Source organism: Poecile atricapillus, chromosome 1 (genome assembly GCF_030490865.1).
Source record: "Poecile atricapillus isolate bPoeAtr1 chromosome 1, bPoeAtr1.hap1, whole genome shotgun sequence".
NCBI classification, from domain to species: domain Eukaryota; kingdom Metazoa; phylum Chordata; class Aves; order Passeriformes; family Paridae; genus Poecile; species Poecile atricapillus.
This window is the reverse complement of record NC_081249.1, coordinates 69,993,100-70,015,495: the sequence shown is the minus strand read 5'-3', so window position 1 is coordinate 70,015,495 and position 22,396 is coordinate 69,993,100. Positions and strand designations below refer to the sequence as shown.

The 22,396-nt window shown below is 37.5% G+C and overlaps 1 protein-coding gene across 1 annotated transcript in view; it reads left to right on the top strand.

The window, feature by feature from the left end:
- The window catches only part of WASF3 (WASP family member 3), a 45,999-nt gene that overhangs the window by 13,525 nt on the left and 10,078 nt on the right, over positions 1-22,396 (top strand). The window contains exons 2-5 of the mRNA XM_058829594.1: positions 9,293-9,435; positions 15,471-15,605; positions 18,975-19,128; positions 19,567-19,684. Coding sequence (XP_058685577.1) covers positions 9,303-9,435; positions 15,471-15,605; positions 18,975-19,128; positions 19,567-19,684 — 540 coding nt within the window. The 5' untranslated portion in view covers positions 9,293-9,302. The remainder of the gene's footprint in view (positions 1-9,292; positions 9,436-15,470; positions 15,606-18,974; positions 19,129-19,566; positions 19,685-22,396) is intronic.

Here is a 22,396-nt window from a genome sequence, read left to right as displayed (position 1 = left end):
TTACATCTTTTGAGATAAAGTGTAATGAGTGTTTTGGCTTAATGAACAAAATTTTTGTTAGAGAAAGGACAGCTTGTGGTCTAGAAGCGAGAGACTCTAGTCATGTGTGAAGGTGCCCTGGGTTATCTGTATTCTGATACAGAATGAGTGGAAAAGGGTGGGTGGATCTGATGCAGGCAGAGTGATTGGATTCAGTACAGCAAGCTATTGTATTGTGCACTCTGTGAACTTCTTTTAGATTTCAGGTAAGCAAATCTGTTTCTGAATAGATATGAGTAACACTGGGTGTCAAGGAAGACTAAAATGTGTTAGTGAAGGAGAAATTTGATTTCAAAACTTAACACACAAGTTCAGTGGTACCACAGTGTATTTCTTGCATTGCTTTGTGTTTCTTTCAATTAAGAGAATTTTAAGGAATGTAAATCTGAAATCCAGTTCAGGAAGGCCATTAGGAAATGAGATGCTTAAGGTCTGAAACTGCTGCTGCAGTGCCATAAGTGTTCTAAGGGAGAAGGTAATCAGAAGAAAGTGACACAATCGAAGATACCAGCTTTCAAATCTGTTTTCAGAGTAAAGATGAGCATGAGAAAAATAAGAGAGGGTAAAACTAGGTAAGGGATATGCATAGATGCTCTGGGGTAAGCTTATTCTGTGAAGAAATGGGGTGATGGAATTAAATAAATATTAGTGCTTAAAAAAAACTGTATTTCAACATGAAAATATACTGTGTATATGCTTTTCCTATATTTTTATGAAAATGGTCAGGCATGTTTAAAAAGTATAAAGATTTAAGTGACAGGATTACAAAAAAAAAGGAAATCCAATGTAATTTACTGGCAAAGATTTTTTGCATATTGGGCAGTGGAAAAAATGCTGTGAGTGTAAATGGCAAAGTCCATTAATTTGAACAGTAAGAACTTAATACAGGAAATGCATTCTATATTCCATAGGTATGTTGCAGTTGGGCTTGAGAAGTTGCATACTTGGAAATTGAGATAAACCAGTGTTGACCTTCACTTAAGTGGCTTCATTAGCAGAGAGTGAGAAATACCTTTATTTCTTCCTTGAACAATGATAAAACCATTTAATTGGGTGACACAATTGTATGTGATCCCTTATTTTGGAGCAGGAGATGAAACTTCATAATTTGTCTGTACTTCCTGATGATAAGCTTTTTATTTCCTTAGATACTGCTGTGAAAATCATTGTGAATGGGGAAAATTATTCTTGGGACTGTGGCTTTGAAATGTTACAGTTCTATTGAGAGGAAAAAGTTAATGCAATAACTTTGAAGTGGTCCCCCACTCTTCTTTTCTTCACTGGGGGACTCTTACTGGCAGTGAACTGTACACACAAGTATTTAAGCAGAAATTGATGGGATCTTTGATACCATCAAAGAATTGCAAGTACCCAAAGATCGTCTTGAGCTACAGTGGACAGGTAATGCAAACATGGGGTTGTAGAACAAAGGGGAAAAGACCCCAAAATACTCACCTGGAAGCTGTAGAGAAAATAAGTAAATTTCTGGATTCATAGTTGTTGATCATATTTTAAATTACTATTTAAAAATTTAATTAATATTCTAAAAAATATTTTAAATCACAGTCTGTAGTGTCAAGGAAAGAATAGCTATTTAATTTTAGGTTGAATCATCCTCAGGACCTCTTCTCCATGCATGTTTATAGTTAATCTGAAATATTGAGAACTAGATTTAAAATACCTGTAGATGTTCACTACTATGAAGATCTGTTCACTTTTTTCTCTCCCAACTTTTTAATTAGTGAAAATTCCTGAATTAATGTATTCACCTTTCAATGGTTCTGCAAACTTTTGTGTTGCAGGCCCACTGTATTAACAGAGGTAGCTATTGTTCTGCTTCTTACATGTTTTTTAGGAGATATGAAGGAGTTGCCTAGGAAAATACACATCCACAAAATTTTAGATTGCAGATAAGCAAAACTAATTACTATCCCTTCTCCTGTTGTCCTTTCTCTTGTCATTGCTTTATGTCTTGATTTCCTTCATAATATCACTGGACCATAAAATCTGCCCTGAAGATCTCAGCACAGACAAAAACTCTGCCGAATAAAGAAAAGAAAATAACCGTCCAAGTTGGTGAACCTTCAGAAACAGCTCATTGCAACAGACATTAAAGAGCTCTATTAAAGAAACAAAATAGCTTTAGGAATTTCTGTGCCCTTTTCATCATTGCTAATACTTAGATTGGTATGATGTGAGAGGAAGATTGGAAGTGGTGGTCTGCTACTGAGGGGGAAAAAAACCTGCTTTCATTCCAGCCTTGAGTGTCATTCCTTTCACACCCACTTGGCAATCAGGAGGAAGATCTGTGAAAATGATGGTGACAGAATTGGCTATACATTAAATTGTTGTGAGGAGGATACTTTCTAGGTGTTTCACTTTACATGTGTTATTGAAAGGTATGGTTTGTTGTGGATAAGAAATATTCCTGGTTTTTAGTTATCCTTAGCAAATAGAATTCTATTAGACTTTGTGCATATTTGTATCAAAAGTCTGCCCTTGTATCACCGAACTCCAATCAAAATCAGGAGAGTTGCATTAGAAATTATGTAGAACGTGAAAAAAACCTGTATATTAACTAAAAAGTACAATGCCTCTTAGATTGGGGTAGCTCTAATAAAAACAAAGTGCTTGGTACTTCAAGCATGATTGTGGTTTAGTAAAACAATATTTTGTTTTGATACTTATTATATAGTAATGTGGCTGAGAGAGAAATTGCATACTTGATAGAACTTGAATGACTAAAAGATTATTAATAATGTTTGGATGCCTTTTGATAAAAAATATTTCTGGGGTATTAGAGAGCACTGTGAGATAATAATTGATGGCTAAATATTCTATATTGTTTTGCAGTACACAAAAATGTGGATTCAGATTCTTGTTAGAATTAAGCCAGTTAAGAAAAAGGAAAAGCCACAAAATTTTTAGAAGTACAGATGAATGACATTAGATAAGTCTTGAATTCAATCATTTCCAGAATATATGCCAGTTAGGGTTTATTTGTTTTTAGCTTGTCATTACTGATCAGGCAGTAAATGACATTCAGAGATGACTAGTAGGAAAGGTTCTCAAACATTAGGTTCTCAGTCATTTAGGATAAGGAAAAACAAGAAAGGAGCATGCATTAAAGGCATATTTATTCCTTTCCTTCCATTAGGATAGGAGGGATAGGAGTGTTTATTCTCCATGTAGCCCTTTTCTTTCATCTTGTGCAAGATGAAGAGCCTTTAGAGGACATGGAGATTTGTGATAAGGGCACTTCCAATGGGGGAAAAAAAAAAGGAGATGGGAGAGCATCTCCAAAACTGTTGCTTGGGGTCTTTCACCTTTCTGCTTTCCCATCTATTCAAATTTAGCACATGAATGAATCGTGAAGGTGCCTGATGACAGACTATCTAGGATTGCAAACTTGAACAGGAAAATGGGTGGTATTACCAAACTGGGTGCCATTCAGAGATAGAAATGGTGTGTTGAATTGACTGTTAGGACATTCGATATAGGAAAACTTAACTGTCTTTGAAGGTTTTAAGTGTTGAAATGCCCTAGACATGGAGACTCTGATCAGGAGGTAGTGTAACTTGATTGTGTGGCTTGATGTGAGCAAACCAGTGATATTTCTCTGCTTCTGATGAGGTAAAATGCAGTTCTAGATTCAGACACTGAAATTTAGGTGAGTGCCTATCAGAGCTTATACATGAGGTATTTGAGCTCGCCATGTCATTCTTGTATCTGTCAAGAGATGCAGGGATTTGGTTGCTCTCTGGGCTTCTGCTGAGCTCATATATATGTAGTAATACAAATTTTGGTGCTTAATACTGAATGGAATACCATCTGGTACATTACTCATGGCAAGCTGTGTATTCAGTCTGTCTCGTTTTTCTTCTCCATAGAAGGAGAATTATGGTATGCTCTCTTTTTATAGAGATCTGTGAGATTCATCAATGGAAAGCTGTAAAGCTCTCTGAAAAGAGTAGACTATATTCAGGGAGAATTTCAAATTGATGTATAGTAAGCTCTTTTTCATGGTAAAATGTTCAGCTTTGTCATATTTTACTAGAGAATATAAGAAGAAATCACTGAAGAGCTTAAAAAAGGGAATGAACAGTGTCTTTGAGAAAATGTAATAAGTAAACATTCACAAGTAGAGAGGCTGTTCAATGAATTGGAATTTGTTTTGTGGTATTAGTGAATGTGTAAAGAACTTAAAATTAAGAACCATGAAATTTAGGTACATATTTTTAGCACTCGTGTAAATTGCAGTGCCATTTTAGGGATGTTGAAAGGACAAAAGGCAGGTTTGGGGAACAGCTGGTACTTTGAGTTTTTGCCAGTAGCTCAAATATTTGAGAAACCCGGCTTGTCTCTTGTAATAGCTGTGCTCTGCTGTTGTTTGGAAAGATTGCACATGGTGTTTGTCATATTTCAAGTTTGTTACTGTACATCTGCTCTCTACATGATTTTTTGAGAATATGGCTTGCCAAGGCAGTGTCAGACTTCTTGTATGCAGTCTAGCAGCTGCCGTCCAGGGGAAGGCGAGCTGACCTGGAGTGGTACTTCTGTGGCTGCGGGGGAAGCACGCAAAGAAAATCAAAAATGCTTTGATTAAGTTTTGCTGTACCACACTTGCCTCTACAGCAATGACTGCTGGGATAAATGCCTTCTAATTTTAAGACAAAAACTGAGTTGTTATGGAGTTGTTAGGCAAGTTTTATGGGAGGGAGAGAGAAAGGGAGGTGAGAATACTGAGGAAGCGTGCAAAATCTGTTAATGGGTTGATCTAAGCTAATTCAAGCTTTTGATGTGCTGTCCTTTCAGAATGTGTGTGGAAATCGAGTTGCTGCTGCCTGGAGGGTTTGGAGAGCAGTGTCCGTTTGTACTGCAGTCAGAGTTCAGTCCAGCGAGATGTCGAATCTGATCCATGTCTAGTGAGGCACGCATGAATTTAGTGAGATGTGAAGCAACATCTCACCCTCTTGGTTTTTCTTCTCTTCCCTTTTGATTCCTCTGATTTTCCTGGTCGGACACTAATGTCTCATACATTTCCACTTGAGCCAGTTGTTTATTTGCCAATAAATATAGTATCTTCCTAGATTCTTTTCTCTTGTGTTAGATGCAGCTGGTGGTTTAAAGGCAACTTCAGGCATAAGTGGTCTCACAGTGGAGATGAGCCCCTTTATCCAAATTATAAGTCTTTGATTTTATTGTGCTCTTAGCTGGGGTAAAATGAGTAAAAAAATTACACGTATAGGATTGGGACCAATCTACTGCACTGACATAATTTTTAAAAATGGTAATTTTTATGCATTAGATTTTTCAATTAGTTGTGGATGGAAGGTGTTCTGTTTTGGGCTGGGGTAGAGTTATTTCCTTTTCACAGGGGCTGGTAAGGAGTTATGTTTTGGATTTGTGCTCAACTCAGGGTTGATAAATTAGAGATGTTATTGCTAAGCAGGGCTTACACAGAGCCATGGCCTTTTCTGCTTATTGTACTTTGACATTGTCAAGGAGAGTACTGGGGATGCTTGGGGGATTTGGGAGGAGGCGCAGCTGGGACAGGCAACCCACAATGACCAGGGCAATATTCCAGACCATGTGACATCATGGTCACTGTTTAAAATGAGAAGGAAAAAGAAGTATGGGGGGTTATGTTTGGAGCAATGGTGCAATACTTTGACTTCCCAAGCCACTGTTATGTGTGATGGAGCCCTGCTCTTCTGGAGATGGCTGAACACCTGCTTGTCCGTGGGAATCAGTGAATTAATTCCTCGGTGTGCTTTTCCTGTGTGCGCAGCTTTTGCTTTCCCTATTAAACTGTCTTTATGTCAAGCCATGAGTTTTCTATCTTTTTCTCTTTTGATTTTCTCCCTGATCCAGACGGTGGGGTACAGAGAGTGCAACTGTGTGGGGCTTGGCTGTTGGCTGGGGTTAAACCACAGCAGAAGGGAAGGGAGGTTATTAAACCTCTGTATTGCAAAATTGAATATGATTTCTAAATGCCAGTTTATTTAATATAGTGACATCACAGTGAATATCTTGTCTAGGAAGAAACTGGGACTGAGTGCGACTTAAAACAGGTGGGAGATGAATGTGGAAGGCAGTGGAATTGCCATTGCAAATTGTTGTTTTCTGTTCCTGGTAACACACTCCCATTAGTGTGGTTGTGTCTTGTGTAGACCCTGTAATTCAGAAGACTGTTCTGTCTTGATTTCTAGTCTAACTTCTTGCTACATAGATTTTGAAATTAATTTAGCCTCAATTTTCATGTAAAAAGGATTAAGTTCATCCGAGTTGAGTGTGATAAAAAAAAAAGTGGTCATGCTTTAGTAGTAAGGACACAAGCTTTATGCTTAGTGATTGGTTAATATCTGAATTGGTCTGTGAGTGTTTAATTCAGTTAGGTAAAGGTTTTAAGCTAGAACAAACTTGCTGCAATTGCAGAGTTCTTTTTTTTCTTTTCCTCTGATCAGGAGCAGGTAGTGGATTGCTTAATTTGTTGCATATATTTACTCATTGGTGTTCAGTTTATCTTTTGGAATTAAACTTCAAACTGAAATGAGGTTGCTACATAATAATTTAAATCATGCATTCAAATATGAAAGTTGTTTATTTTCCCCTACCCTCAGCCCTGGTGTGTGCTTTAGCCTGCTCCTTAGAGAAATGGGATTTCTTGTGTTGGTCTGTCCCTCCCCTGGTAGCCCTTGAACACACTGGACCATTTCATCAGGAAGTGACAAGAAAATTAAAAGCTCAAACTGCAGTTGTATATTTTCTTCAAATTAGCTTTTACAGGCAAAAGAGAACATTATGTGGAGAAGGGACTTAAATAAGAGCTCCTGGTGGAAGGCATTGTGATTGTACACAGTGTGGTAGGTGTTTCAAGAGGTAGCGGACAATTAGCTGGGCGGTGCGCAGCCAGCTCCAACTGAGCCCAGTGTGTTGTGTGGGCTACTGAGGACACTGGGTGAACTGTAGAAGGGCAGGGGGCAGCTCTGAGAATGCTAGACAGAAGGCCATGGTTAAAACAGGCATTATTTTGGTGGCCTTGTCATATAAAAGGTTAATTTAGCACTCATTTGTGCTCCTTTTAATTGATTTCTTCCAAATTATATTTATATGAAATGCATTTTCACTGTAGCATTTACATTACAGTGAAAGAATTCCTCATAATGACTTCTCTTCTGGAGCTCCAGTGCAGTAGCCTGTTTGCAGAGTGTTGGTGCTAGATGTTGCTCTTCAGTAATAGTCAACTTCCAGTTTTGACTTATTTTTGATCAAGTTCAGAAAAGTGTCTGGAATGGATATGGAGTAATATTTTGAAACGTATGTGTTTGTAGAAGAATGCAAAAACATAGAACACAAACAGGAAGGTTTATCAAATACAGAAATTGTTCCTCTGTTACCTCTGACGTGTTGTGTAAAATTTAGCAAACTTAGCTAACCTTAAATTCTGACATACTCAAATTGTCTCATATTAAGAAAGACATGCAATATAATTCAAGACTACTTCTTAGAAGTCATGAGCCTGTTCCTTCCTGACCTTTTATGAAATAGTCTCACAGTTAAATAGTTTGCTTTTTGTTCATTCAGGTTGTTAAGCTATTAGGAATGTTCTTGAGAATAAAATATTTTAAACCTTCAGGCGGAAGTCATTACAGAAGTTACTGTGCAACATTTGAAAGGCAAAAGGATTTTTTAATTTACTAATGTGATTTTAATTAGAGAAATTGAAAGTCTGCTTTAACTGCTTTAGTACAGTAAAAAAGAAATTTTCAGCTAAGTCTTTCCCAAATGAACTATGTCCTTGTTAATAATGTAACTTCTTGTTCCAGAAAATTTCCATGCCGCATGGTTTTAAACAGAATATTATTAATGAGTAGTACATGGACACTGAATTGTTTGTGTTAAAAATTTAATCAAGTAGACTATTGTGTTAATGTTGTCTTAAACAAAAGTGCTTTAGATGTTTTTGTTTTATATTGGTTCCCTTTTGGGAGAATTCTATCTCACTTGGGCATCCTTGCTTTCAAAGCTGCTCTCTGCAGGACAGGGTTTTCTATGCCATTATGCCCTTTTGTGATGCTTTGAGATCTCTTGTTGTATTTGTTTTCCCCATCTGTCGTGGTTTAGGAATGGTACTCCACAATTAATTCTTCCTCCCTGAGACTTTCCAAACCATGCTGTCACTTGCTCGCTCCCCTTCTCCCCCTCTTCTACCCCCCCGCCCCTCTGGGTGGCCAGAGAGGAGAACTGGATGCACAAAAGGCAAAGATCACAGCTTGAGATAAGAAAACAAACAGCAGCAGCAACAATATTAATAAGAAAAATACCTAAAGAGAGAAGGATTCACATGCAAAAATGCTCATTGCGGAGCCTGACTTGTCTGAAGACAGGTTGTTCCTGACTGTAGGGGAATGCACTGTTTCTTGGAAATGAGAGAGGAATCCCTTTTCCCTGCCCCTGGCAGTGATGTGAGATGGTATCAAGTAACACAATGTCTTGGGCCTTCCCCTTGGTCTGGGCTGGAACCAAGACTATCCTCATTTATTTCATTTTTTCCAAGAAAACCAGTTCTGACACCATTACTTTTCTCAGATAAATGTCTTCCTGCATCTGGCATGTTCCCAAAAGCTGTTCAGTGCACGCCCATACCCCACTCTGAATGCCATACACCTGTGGAAAACCATCTTCCTCATGCAGCCTAATTCTGAGAGGCACTTGCCCTTACACATCAGATAAATTTATCATTTTTACTGAAAACTGTCAGAGCTGGAGTAGGTCGGTGTCTGACATCATCAGGGGCTGTAGTGCTTGGTCAGTCTGTTGGTGGCCAGCTTGCCAAGGCAGGATGCCAGCCTGCTCCAGACAGCGACCTTTCCTGCCACTCCTGTGGGGACTGCCAGTTTTTTATAAATGCAAATGTGCACTGAAGTCCAGTGATTCTGGAGCTGCAGCACAGGTCTGTGCATACAGTAAATCTTACACTAAATCTAAGGCAAAAAGCCTGCGTTACTTATATTGCCTGTGTTCTCTGCTGTTCTGCAGTGCTCTTGTCATATTCTGGCATGAATGCACAACTCCAGTGCCCCAGTAGGAATTGTACAGTATCTTACACTGGGAAGGCTGAAGCAAGGCTTTAAAAGAAGAAAGGTGAAGTATTTTTTGGAGAAAAAAGCGCCTGAATATCTACTACACTGATTCAGGTCTCTTAATTTCATTTCTGTAAATGTCATACGTATTTGTTTGTAAATTGCAGATTGTGAGCCATGCCTTTGGTGAAAAGGAACATTGAACCACGGCATCTCTGCCGAGGAGCTCTGCCAGAGGGAATTACAAGTGAACTGGAATGTGTAACGAATAGCACCCTTGCTGCTATCATACGCCAGCTAAGCAGCTTAAGTAAGTATCTGTAACTTCCTGCAAGTATTTGATTCATGCTGAAGAACTGAAGAGATGAAAAGCTTTAAGATGGATTGTTTTAAATAGCAGAAGTATGGTATGGGATGTTACCACTTACGTATTGTAATAATATGCTATTTAATTGCCTTTATGTTCTTCCATATTTTGAAGTTTATTAAAAACCCAACCCACCTCCAAACCCCACTCCAAAAACAAATTCACAAAAAAACAAGCAGAAAAAAAACCACCACCAAGAAAAGCCCCAACCAGAAAACTGGAGCATAGAAAACGAGATTTTTTTCTAAGGTGAGAGAAATTAGTGCAAGAAACAAGACCAACACTTGAGTTCCTGCCTTTCAGTTCTACAGGATTGAGTCAGCAAACTCTTCTGCCTCTTGGCATCAAATGACACATTTGACTGAAATTTTAGTTTTTCTTACTGTGCTGGTATTTCTGAAGCCTTCTCTTTTATATATATAAATATATATGTGTGCTCAATTTATATGAATGAAATTAAGCAGACTGAAAGGATATTTGCTGAACAAGCCTGCAGGCTACTGTTGAGGCAGGCTAACATCATCTCTGTACAGAATAGTCTACACACCACACCTGTCAGGTGACACCACCACTAGCAATTCTAGAATCATGACTGGAGTGTTAGCAAGATGAACAATATTTTTGATGAAAGGCATAAGAGATGTTTTTCAGACAGTCTTTAACAATCAGCAGCTGTTGTTTGTGCTGATAACGCTGGTCCTAGAAAAGAAATTACTGCCTCATCAGTTGCTTCAATTTGTAAATGGATGTGGTTTTAAAACTGAGAGTCTGTATGGAGCTCAGACTGTGGGGCCCACTGGTGTTCAGCTCATGATGATAGGGAAAGAGGACAAGAAACACAGCATTTCCTCTTTGCAGTAGTCAGTGATTTAGGGGTTTTTCTGAGCTGGAGGTCCATCTGAATCATCCTATGTAATCTGCATTTGTAAAGCTATCATCTGTGGTATTGCTTTGATCTGTTGAAATAGAGATTACACCTTTTTCTTGACCAATGACCTATGGCAGAACATCCCACAATGGGAGTTGACCTTTCTTCCTTTTGATACCTTCTCATTCTGGTGTGGTGAAAAATAATGAAAGGTGCTTTCATCTTGTGCATTTTCATAGTAATTTTTGATTTTATTAAGTCTTTTTTCCTGTTTTCCTGGTGATATCTTTTCCAGGTTGAAGCATCCTGATCTGTAAGTGATCTTTTTGAATAGGAACCATTTTGTATTTCTGATCACTGTTATTTCTGCTTTGGATATGTTAGGGTATATAAGTTATATATAAGTTAGGGTATATTGTGGGTTTTTTTAGGTGGAGTGTTGAGGACTTAAGATCATATTCAAAACAGACTTCTGTTTTATCATTATTGCCCTAAGAATTTATAGAATTTTGATTGTTGCTAAGCATTGAGTTGTTATTTTCAGATAAGCTTTGCAAGTGATCCTCTTTCTTAAACAGCAGCTGATGATTTAGTGTCTGATGTTATTTAATTTGTTTTTACATTGTTGTTGAATTTCATTTACTGTTGTCTCAGACACCTGCTTAGTAGTGACATCTTAAGTTTCAGAAAAGTGAGAAGAATGGCTAATGTTCTAATTTACTGAAGGAGACGTGATAAGACCTCATTTTGGTATTGTGCAGTGACTGTCCAAGTGTGGATAATATACTTTTTACTTGTCTGACTTTCTAGGAATGCGTACAGCTTTCATTTATCCAGATTTGGCCTTGGGGCTGTTATACTCTGTATTTAGATCCTATTATGATTGTTGCTGAGGAACTGACTACTTATATTCATATCTTACAATTTTCCCTTAGTGGATTTCCAGGGTCATCTGAAGTCTTTGTAGACAGCCCCTAAAGTTCTGTCAGTATCAGGTTCAAGATCTATGCAAATAAATGATGTGTCCAAGATGAATACTTGGTATTTAACAAGTGAAGTGTACCACCATTCTCATCCACAGTCCAAAATATGTCATGTTTGCAGAGGGTTTTTTCTGCAGGCAGCATTTGCTTTGCCTGTCTTTTGAGCCAACTGGGTGCAAACAAATGATCACAGAACAATGCTGTGCTGGAGCTGAAGTAGTATGTCCTGCAGACAGCATCAGAGCTGGTTGGTGTCCCCACAGCTAGAGGCATAGAGTGAGCAAGTGTCGTAGGTTAGCTTCAGGTCTATCTTGCACTAAAAAACACTGGTTTTTTAGTGTTGCACCGTGAGTTCGGTGTGGATTTTAAAAACTGGCAGGTCTGTTCTGCTGCGTACAAACTTGGCTTGCTTTTGCCTCTGCTCTTTTTGGGAGACATGAACAAGTTCCTATCCAAAGGAAATGTGCTCTCAGGAGAGCTTTTTCTGTATTACGTTTTCAGATTTGGGTTTGTTTCCAGCCAGCTGGCTCGGAGCAGACAGAATGAGCGGCACTTTTATGTAAGGCAGAATCTTCTCTAGGGCATTCACCTCCCCTTGGGAGGAGAGAATCTACTGGAGGGGCAGGACAGGGAGCATTTTCAGCCCCTACCTCTAAGTACCATGAAGGAAGTGTCATCTGTGGAGACTTGGAAGACTTCTTCTTTCATGCAGAGAGCAACATCCATCAACTTGCTTCCTAGTTTTTCCTGCAGGCCTGAGCACACTGCACCCATCTGTGTCACTCTCCTCTGTAGTACTGCTGAACCAGACTGGGTTGGAAAGGTTGCTTTTTTGCCATTAAGTATCATGCTAGAGGTACTGTGAGAAAGGAGTTCGGAATCAAGACCTAGTCAGTAACAGCCTGGCATTTTTGCATCTTTAAAAAAAGAGGAGGGGTAAAGTATGGTCCTAATGTTTTCATTTAATCCAGTTACAAATGGGTGGGTGGAATCACTATTTTCTGTAGTTGGAGGGAACCTTAGAAGGAAAGAATGCATAATTTCTTTGATGGGTTTTTAAATTAATGTGTAGGTTGGCCACATGTTGGGCAACACCTGTTCTTTTTAAATTATCGTCTTACAGTACCAAAATCAGTTCCTAAATTGAAAGATACAGGCTTTTTTCGTGCTTGTTTCTGTTTTGTTAAAGATCTGATTTAAACAACGGCAACATAACATAGAAAACACTTGAAGTATTACACTTACTGCATCATGTTAATCACACCAGCATGTCCAATATTGCTTTACTATGTCACTGTTTTCACAGACAGGAGATTGACAATCTGTCTTTCATGTGTTCTGGGCTAGCAAATGTTGAAAAAAAATCAAACATAAAAAAAATATGCTCCCACTTTGCCTTCTGAAAGACAACTGACAAACATCCATCTCTTTGACTTCTCTAGGGGTGATGTGTTTAATCCTAGGATGTGGCAGTCCTCTCTCAGCAGGCTGATTTCAATATATTAACATAAACTAACATCTATTAAAATTGATTGAGCTCTGAATACTGGTGGCTGAAGAATGTAATAACTGCTTTATTTAGCTGAAGAGTTGAAAGGCTTATTTTTTCCATAGCTTGGAATAACATCTTCATTTGGAGCAGCTAAATCAAGTGGGGATTATAAGTGAATTTCAACTAGCTGTTAGTAACACTTAGAGAGCACTTTTAGTGTGAAGGTAGTTGAACACTGGCACAGGTAGCCTAGAGGAGTTGTGGAGCCTCCATCCTTGCAAGTGTTCAAAACCTAGCTGGTCAGAGTCCTGGGGAATCTGCTCTCTCATTGTGCTTTTGGCAGTGAATTCGACCAGGTGATTTTGAACTTGAGCTGTTCTGTGGTTGTGTGTGACTTGTTTTGGTGGATGAGGAGATTAGGAGCAGGTAGATAGCCTACCTTTCTTATCCACCTTCCATACATATATTTGAAGCAGAGCTTGTGTACACTAACATCTTAACATTGTGGGTTAGTTATTGGCTAATCTTACACATAGTAATCAACACTATTACTGGTAAAGTCCTTCATTCAACAGCAATCACTTTTTCTTTTTTTCTTGTGATTCACAAACAGTGTTTTCTGATAATGTTTTAGTCTAGTTGTTGCTTCCTCCCCCCATCTCCTGCTGGTGACCAAGAAAAGGCCATATTGTCCTGTTGACTTCCTAAGTGTGGCCACCTTTTTACATTGAATTATTATCTCCAGATCCAGAGGATGGGATCTTAACTGAAATTTTCATTGTATTTTTACATTTCTTTGAGGAGTATTAAGGTTGGTTATTGGACCCAATTTAAAATGTCAATAGTGGCTGCTTTGGAAGTCCCTGTCTTTTAGGTGGTTTATGCATATTCTATATTCTTCCAACTATTAGATAGTTTGACTTTGTTCCTGCCCTTCCATTTCTGCTCTTCAGACTCTTCTTGATACAGGTTGTAGCAAGATGAGTTTAATTCAGAAGCAGGGTTTTAAAATTTGTTTTTGTTTAAAAAGCATGGTTAAGTGCAGGAGGCAGGGCTTTCCTTTTTGCAAGGATTTCTTGAGGAGGTTTGGCTGAAGAAATTGTAGAGGGAAACATCTTAAATGAAAGAATAGTATCTGGGTAGGAGGGACCATCAGTTCAGTGAATGGGAGCAATGGGTTTGGGTGGAATCTGAAATTTCTGGGAAAACTTCTCGGGCAGGCAAACTATGAAATTGGGGATCTGGAACCACTGATCTGGAGTGGATGAGAGTTGTGGACTGGGACATAAAGTCAAAGTGTGGATGAGTATGCCTAGTTCTGTGGGAGGACTGGGAGAGGAATGGCCATGAGCAATGATCTATGCATCAAGGAGGGATTTGGTTTATTGTGTGGCACCTTCTGTCCACTGTAGCACTTGCAGGGAAGGGCATGAGGCTGCAAATCTATATTGGGCACTAGTGAAGCCACACTTTGAGTACTGTGTGCAGTTCTGGGTCCCTCAGTTCAGGAAGGACATTGAGGTGCTGGAGTGGATTCAGAGAAGGGCAACAAAGCTGGTTAAGAGTCTGGAGCACAAGTGTGAAGAGCAGCTGAGGGAGTTGGGAGTCTTTTGCCTGGAGAAAAAGAGGATTGAGGGGGCCTTATTGCTCTCTACAAGTGTAATGTAAGCACTTGGAAGGAGGGTGTAGGCAGGTGGGGGTTGGCCTCTTCTCCTAGGAAGGAAGTGATGAGAGGACAGTCTTAAGCTGCTTCAGGAGAGGTTTAGGTTAGACATGAGGATGAATTTTTTTCACTGAAAATGGGGTTAGACATTGGAATTGGCTGCTCAGGAGATTGTGGAGTCACCATCCCTTGGAGGTGTTTAAGGAAAGACTGGATGTTGCCCTTGGTGTCATGGTCTAGTTGACGTGATAGTGCTTGAACACAGGTTTGACTCAATGACCTCAGAGGTCTTTTCCAACCTAATTACTTTAGTGATTTGGGGATCTGGACTGCACTGTCCACTCACACAGTGATTGAGAGCATCCAGCAGGTGAAAGGGAGGCTGAAAAGGTCGTGCACCAAATCCCATGTGTCCATGGCTAAATGTGGTTAGTGGCATCTCTCTCAAATGGCTCCAGGGACAGCAACGTGTGCAGTTGGCATTTGTAGAGGTAAGTGGGCTGCCTTGCAGGAGAATCCCTGTTTTCATCTGTTTCGCACTGCTTTAATTTTGATGTTGCCCTGTGCCTATGCTTAAAATTAAATCTCGGTTACTGTGGATTGCAAGATTTTTATTTTGAAATGTACTTTTATGGACTGCAGTAACTTTAGGCCTTTTCATCACAGAGGCAGGTTTTGATGTTCAGTTGTCTGTTAGTTGGCACTAGTTCAGCTACAAAAGGATTAGAATTTGTAAGTATCCCTGTGTTTTTAAGAAGATTGTTAACCAGGATGTCCAGAAGAATAGACTTCAGGTGGAATTTATGGTATAGACATTTTTGTACAAATCTGTTGCCCAAAATTTTGCTGAATGACAAACTGCACTGCTCTGATCCTACAGCTACTGTTTTATTATAATTCATGATATAGAAGCCATTTGTCCTGTGTTTTGTAAGCCACTAGCAAAGGGATTTCCTTGTCCTTCTTACACAGGCAAACATGCTGAAGACATATTTGGTGAATTGTTTAATGAGGCCAACAGCTTCTACATCAGAGCAAATTCCCTCCAAGACAGAATTGATCGCCTTGCTGTCAAAGTCACCCAGCTGGATTCAACAGTGGAAGAAGGTAGGTAATTGCATGAAAGCATTGAGCCAGAAGTGATGTTGAGAAGAGTACAGCATTTAATTGCACAATAACCTCTGTCTTTCCAAAGCAATACTGTAACGATATTTCATCTTGTTGTCTCAGTAAGGCAAGCTGGGAATAATCACTTTAGCCGAGCAAGTAAAAGTATTCTTGAGTCAAGAAGCCCCTGTAGTAATGGAGCTATTAAGCTGCCTTTTTCATGAGGAAAAGTTTGAGGTTGTGAGTGTAGTAAATTATAAATGAAAAATACAGACTTTACTGGAAGTAAGTCAGGATATTGGAAAAAGTTTGAGACACTGGGTGTCCCTATTAATTCCAGGGTAGGGTAGTCACAAACTATCTTAATATGTTAATCTGTTTTGTGATCATCAAAGATCTTATACTCTGTATCTAAACAAGGCACTGTGTTTGGATCAACGAGGTGAATTTTTTTAGGGGTTCTATTCACTAGAAAGTGTGTTTCCTTTAAAAATATTTCCCACTTACAAGCTTGGTCATTCACTTCATAAATATACAGTAAAAAAAAAAAAAAAAGAGGATTTCAGTAACATCATTATATTGTCTGAAAGCACTTTTTTGGGTAGATAAAGCATTTCTCTGTCTAGCTTTAAAAGCTGTTAACGTGCATTCTGGCCTTCATGCTACATGTCTGAGCCAGCCAATGCCTATACTTTCTGTTTAGATGATTCCTGACATTTACTAAAATGTGAAAGCTTATTTTATCCATATAGTAGTGTAATATTGACTCAGTAGTAGTTAATGCTACTTGTGATATGTTTAATAGTGCTATTTATATGGCTTATATATTTTATTTGCCATTCAGATTTTTGTAGTTTATTTATATTGCCAATTATTAGTGCCAATATTAAATTTTACTGTTGATATTTAATAGTGTAATGGTGCCTAGTGTAATATTTAGCCTTCCTTTTTTAGCTGGTTACTGTCTGGAAATTATTACGTGTCATTGTTTTATGTTTTTGGAACATATTAACTGTTTAGACTATCACAGTTTCCCAGAGAAGCCGTGGATGCCTTATCTCCAAAGAAACCTGGTTAAATGAAAGATGTCCTTGTCCATCGTAGGGGGATTGGAATCAAATCAAGGTTCTCTCCAAACCAAACCACTCTGATTTTTTGGTACAAGCACCTGCATTTTGCTGTCTTATGAGTCAAGAGCTATATGTGAACATAAAATAAGCTCCTATGGGATCGCTATTCAGCTTTGTTTTTGAGGCATATTGTATTAGTAATATGAGCAAACTAGATTCTATTAATATACTGTACTTTTGGAAATGCAGCTGTCATCTCGGTTTTGCTGCTGTTTCTTTCCCCCTCCCCCTTTTTTTTAATGCCTCATTAATGTCTCATTAGTGTTATGCAGTACCACCCATCTAGTTTTCTGAGTTTGGAGAATAATTAAAAGCAATCTTTTGGGAGAGGAAACTAATGTATGGACTGAGGATTTAATCAGTGTTTATTTTAAATTGACAACAGTTGTTACTCTTGCATTGCTAATCATATGTCATATTAATAAGCTATATATACAGACTGCTGTCATCTTAGTGTCAGTAGTAAATTTTATTAGCTCTTTCACTCTAGACATTGAAGTCTTTATAATAATTCATTGTACTGTCAGAAATAGTATGTTTCTGGATAGCTTTGGCATTTAAGCAAAATGTCAGTTGCAAGGTTGTTCTAAAAAGCCCTTCAGATTTGATTGCATCAGTGATTTCTTATATTCTTAGCTATAACTAATACAGTGTATATAAAAATAATTTATATATAAAATGCTACAGTTGAAAAAAAGTTTTAAAATAATTGAGGTTATGTTTTCAAAAATATATAAATAACTTTTTCTAAAAATCTCCAGCCAAATGTGTTTTTTTTTTCTTTTGAACATCTTCCATTAGACAAGAGTGAAACAATTCAGATATACACATCTGAAAAATCTGCCTGAAATACCTTATACTTACAGGCAGGTTTAAATAGAAAGTACTTTCAAAGATGATGTTTTGATACTTCAGATGATGTTAATGGGAGAACGACTATTAGACATTAAATATTCCATTTTTGATTTTTTGCTATTGTAAAAGTTACGGCAGAAACTAAGTAGCTCTTGGATTGAGAAGCGAAGCCTCAGCACAGATAACAGAAAAACAGCTGGGCAGAGAAGTCTGAGTGGGATTTGGTGCCCATCATGACAAACAGTAACATGTAAAATTTCATCCCTTTTTCTTTTTTCAGGTTATCATTATACTACATTTTTGGCTATTACTCTTCATTTACCTTGTGAAATTTCTCAGTTTGTCCTTGAGAGTCAATAAATTAGATGAATGGCTAAGAAGTATTTTATGAAATGGCAACAGGAATAAAGAGACTAAGCAGGTGCATTTAGTTTGCACAAGTCCTACAGCTTCCACTCTTCTAAAAAACACTTTGTTCAAATCCAGAAGTGGTCAGTGTCATGTAGACAGCCCAGTGTAGACTTCAACATCCTCTTCACTTGCAGTCTAAAATCTGTATTTCAGGGTGCTTAGGGTTGGAAGATAAGAGTTTACCGCCACTTTTAAATTGTGAGTGGTCTTTAATTGAATCTTCTTTAACAATGATTGCCGCATCTCATGAAAACTTGTATTAAGAGGGAAAAAAACTCTGATAAAAGTGACAGGAACAATTAAAAAAAACTAACTTAAATCTTTCATTTGAAAAGAAAGAATGAAAAGCCTGGTGTTGTTTCCCCAGAGCTGTGTATGTGAAAAGATAAAATGAAAGTAGGAGAGTGCAAGTATTTCTCTCTGTAGAGACATGAGCAAAACTTAGGAGGAAGGAATATTCAATTATTTGAGAAGACTTAGGAGTTGAAAGAGAGGAAAAGAAGTGGAACTGTCACAGGAGGTTGTTGCAGCTGTAATTTAATTATACTTAGAATGGGGTGGAATGTGTGGATACCATGTGTAATTATAAAACATACTGTGTCAGAGGAATACCAGGCCCTGTGTTTCAGTCTTGAAGCCAATCGTTCTGCTGTTAGAACTCCAGGATAAACCTTATAAAAAGGGAAAATGGTTGGACATATGGATGTGACAGCATTCTTGCATCATCTTCCAAGATACAGTCCATGGTCCCATTATTTTACGTGAGGTTCTGGATCAAGTGAGACTTAAATCTGTTTTATTACAGTAATTATTACATGCATTTGTGCTTAAATATCAGGATTCTCCACTAAGGAAAAACCTGTCTTCCTGTTAACTTGCTGAAAATATTTGAAATAGTTAGTGAAAAATTGATGTTGCATATCCACTTTCAGTAGTTTCAGACCTGTGGTAACTGTATTTCTGTTTCTAACAGTATCCTTGCAGGACATCAACATGAAAAAAGCATTCAAGAGCTCAACGGTTCAAGACCAGCAGGTAGTTTCAAAGAACAGCATTCCGAACCCGGTGGCTGATATTTATAATCAAAGTGACAAGCCACCACCTCTGAATATTCTTTCACCATATAGGTAAGGAAATACTGATTGTTTACCTTCTTGTACTTTGCCCTTTATTTCTTAATTGTATGCAGAGAATAATTATAGCAGAAAGGAAAAGCTATATTGATTATTGAGATTTGATTTTTCAAGATTGATAAAACTCAGTATGCAATAAATAATTTATTTATTTTTAAAGAATGGTATAGTACAGCATTTGTAGTGTATCTGACTTTATTTTTTTAACGTAAAGAATTTTTAGTTGGAAGGTAAATGGGAAGGATTTGTGACTAAAATATGGTGGTTTTGCTGCTGCTGCAGACAGTCGTGGTATTTGTTTATGGAGATCCAGTTATTGGATAAGGGCTGTTATTGAACAGCTTGAGGCTTGGATGATCATAAAAGGTAAGTTTTCTGGATTTAAAACATACTAATTCATGTATTTTTAGTTTTTCTTCTGTTGTTTTCCAGGGATGATAAGAAAGATGGATTGAAGTTCTATACTGATCCTTCCTATTTTTTTGATCTTTGGAAAGAAAAAATGTTACAAGATACTGAAGATAAGCGAAAAGAAAAGAGGAGACAAAAGGTAAAAGCAGAAATGTAATAGCACATTTGTGCGTTACAATTTTATGTGCAGTTATCCAGGCATAAAAATTGCCAGGTCATACTTAGTTTGTGAGTGGAAAGATTGTTCCTCTTTGTGTGGCTGTGGATTTAGTGCATTCCATTTTTATAGCTTATCCTGTGTATTTTAAGAGGGCATGTGGTTATCTTCCAAGATGTTTTTTTGAATCCTGTGCCAGTATCTGCTAATTGCTACCTAGAAAAATGGCCCTGTTGTGCTCTAGAAAAAGACATTGTAATGGGAGACGAAAGGAATTGGAATTACAGCTTTTTCCATTCCAATTTCCCATTTTTTCCATTCTTATTTTAAAGGAAAAAATATAGATGCTTTTATAAAAATTTATGAAATCTCTTGAACATTTCTTTATTCCTTTAAAACAATTTCTAAAAAACTGTTATATCTATAAGTTACTTTTAGACTTGGGCAACACATCTTGTTTATTTCCATCCATGGTATATTTTTTTGTAGATTTTAATTGTCTTATTACACTCTACAAACATAAATATGCTCAATTCCAGTCATGTAGGATTATAGCCATGCATCACAGAAATGCCCCTTGATAATTTCTAGCTGAAGTGCTATTTGATTTGATTAAATGTGTGCCAAGTCCAACTAAGAAGAAAGCATCATAGACTTGAGTTTGCGTGGATAAAGTTCACTTTGTGATGGGTAGAAATCTGAGGTTTAGCTTTCCAGAAGATGCTTTTCAAGCATTTCATGATCTGTGTCCTTTAGAGAGCAGGATGGTTTGGGTGAGAGGTCTCCCAGGCACACTTTGTTCCACAGGTTGCTGAACCTAATGTCCTTTTTCTTTTATTCTTGTCCTCATGGTAGCAGTAACCAGGAATGAATCCGGAGCATTTATTAACAATTTGATAGCTGAACTTAAATTTTCAATCTGTTAAATGAGAATTATTTACTCAATTTTTACTCTACAGAACAACAAAACTTGATATCTGTTGAGAAACTGCAGGTGAAATAAATGTGTATTGTTTAGGAAAGTACAAGGTAGACATCCAAATGCCATCCTCCTCAACAGCTGACCAAATGCAGCTAGCCTCAATTTTTTAGCCTCAATTTTTCAGGTGCTTGGTGAAATCTGAGAGTAGTTCCTGCACCAGAGAATCAGTTTTCTAGTACTATTTTGGTAATTTGCCCTACGTGCTGGAGCTGTTACAGCAGGAGTTTTGTGAAGAGTTTAATCTTCTTGCCTCAAATATTATGCTTTTTGTTTCTTTATACAGTTTAATTGAAAATATCTAACAGGCTTCCTCTGATTTGGCTCTTTCAGGTGAACCTTTTTCTGAAGAAAACTGAAATTTTAATTCTTTAAGTTTAAAATCTGTGTAGTCTATTTTTTTTACTTTCTATAGATCAGTATAGTTTCATATGTATGAGAGATCAGTATAGTTTTGTCTTGGTGTGTATCAGTAGTTCTCTAAATTGAATGACTGTGGGTAGGGCAGTTGTGATGAAACAAAGGAAAGTTCTTCTGATTTTCTGTTTATTGTTCTGGCTTTTTATCTGAGGATAATTAGCTATTCAAGCAAATAAAAATTTTCAAATTTGGAAAGCTTATATTTCATAAATGATTCTTGTTGACTTGTGTTTCGATAGGATTTTATACATTTGTGGTCAGGAAAATACTTTAGGCTCATGCTTCCAGTTTTTTGAAAGTATTGCAAATACTTGCTGAAGCTACTTTGTGTTACTAGCTCTTAATTCTTTATTAAGATGCTTGAAATGTCATTTGCTAATTCTTGATGCAAATATCAAACTTACAATTAACTCAACCCTGTTTGAAGACTCTAATATGTTTTGTGTTTCCTGAAATAATTTCCTGCCAACATGAATGATGTACCTGTTTTCTCTCTTAATCTACAACACCCACTTGTCTGACACAGCTTCTATTACAGTCAATTGAAAAAAAGTAACTCCTCTTAATATTACTTTAATTGTTTGAGAAATATTTCCAGCTGTAGTTATCTAGAAAGGCTTCAGCTCCCCTATAGCTCTGTCATCTTTGCCCGGGGTAGTAAAGCTAGAGCTGTCAGCACTGTCAAAGGAATGAAATTGCTACTGGAACAGCTTAAAACTACTCTTAGAGGTATGTGTAGTTTTGTCAGGTGCTAGTAGTAAGGCTGCCCCACTGTTTTGGAAGACATTTAATGTTTTAGAGATGTAGTGATGTAATATTTAATCAAAATATCACTACCAGTAGGGTTTAGCACTGCTTGAAGTAGAAAGGATTCAGGTGTTTTTATTCATTAACATGCTTACAGATGCTGGTCTGGAACAACCTGTCCAGATGAAATCTGATCCAATTAAAACCAGCTAAGCTCTGTGTTTATTTTTTGTTGTTTATACATCCATATGTATTTACCTTTTCATAAAAACAAGTGATCTCTTTGAACAGTAAGCAGTAACTGTAAGCAGTCATGTATGCACTCATAATTGTACAGGAATTGTATCAAAATTATTGTCTTCCCAGTAGCATCATATATTGGTCAAAAGGAGGATATTTATTTTATTTAGAATCTTGTAAAAAAAGACGTAGTTGTGACCCCTAGATGACAAAATTGTTGTTCTGAAAAGAAGACAAGACCAAGTGTTTTCAATGAAAAGGGCTTTCTTCTGAAATATGACTCAGGTAACAAAAACTTAAGAAATTAA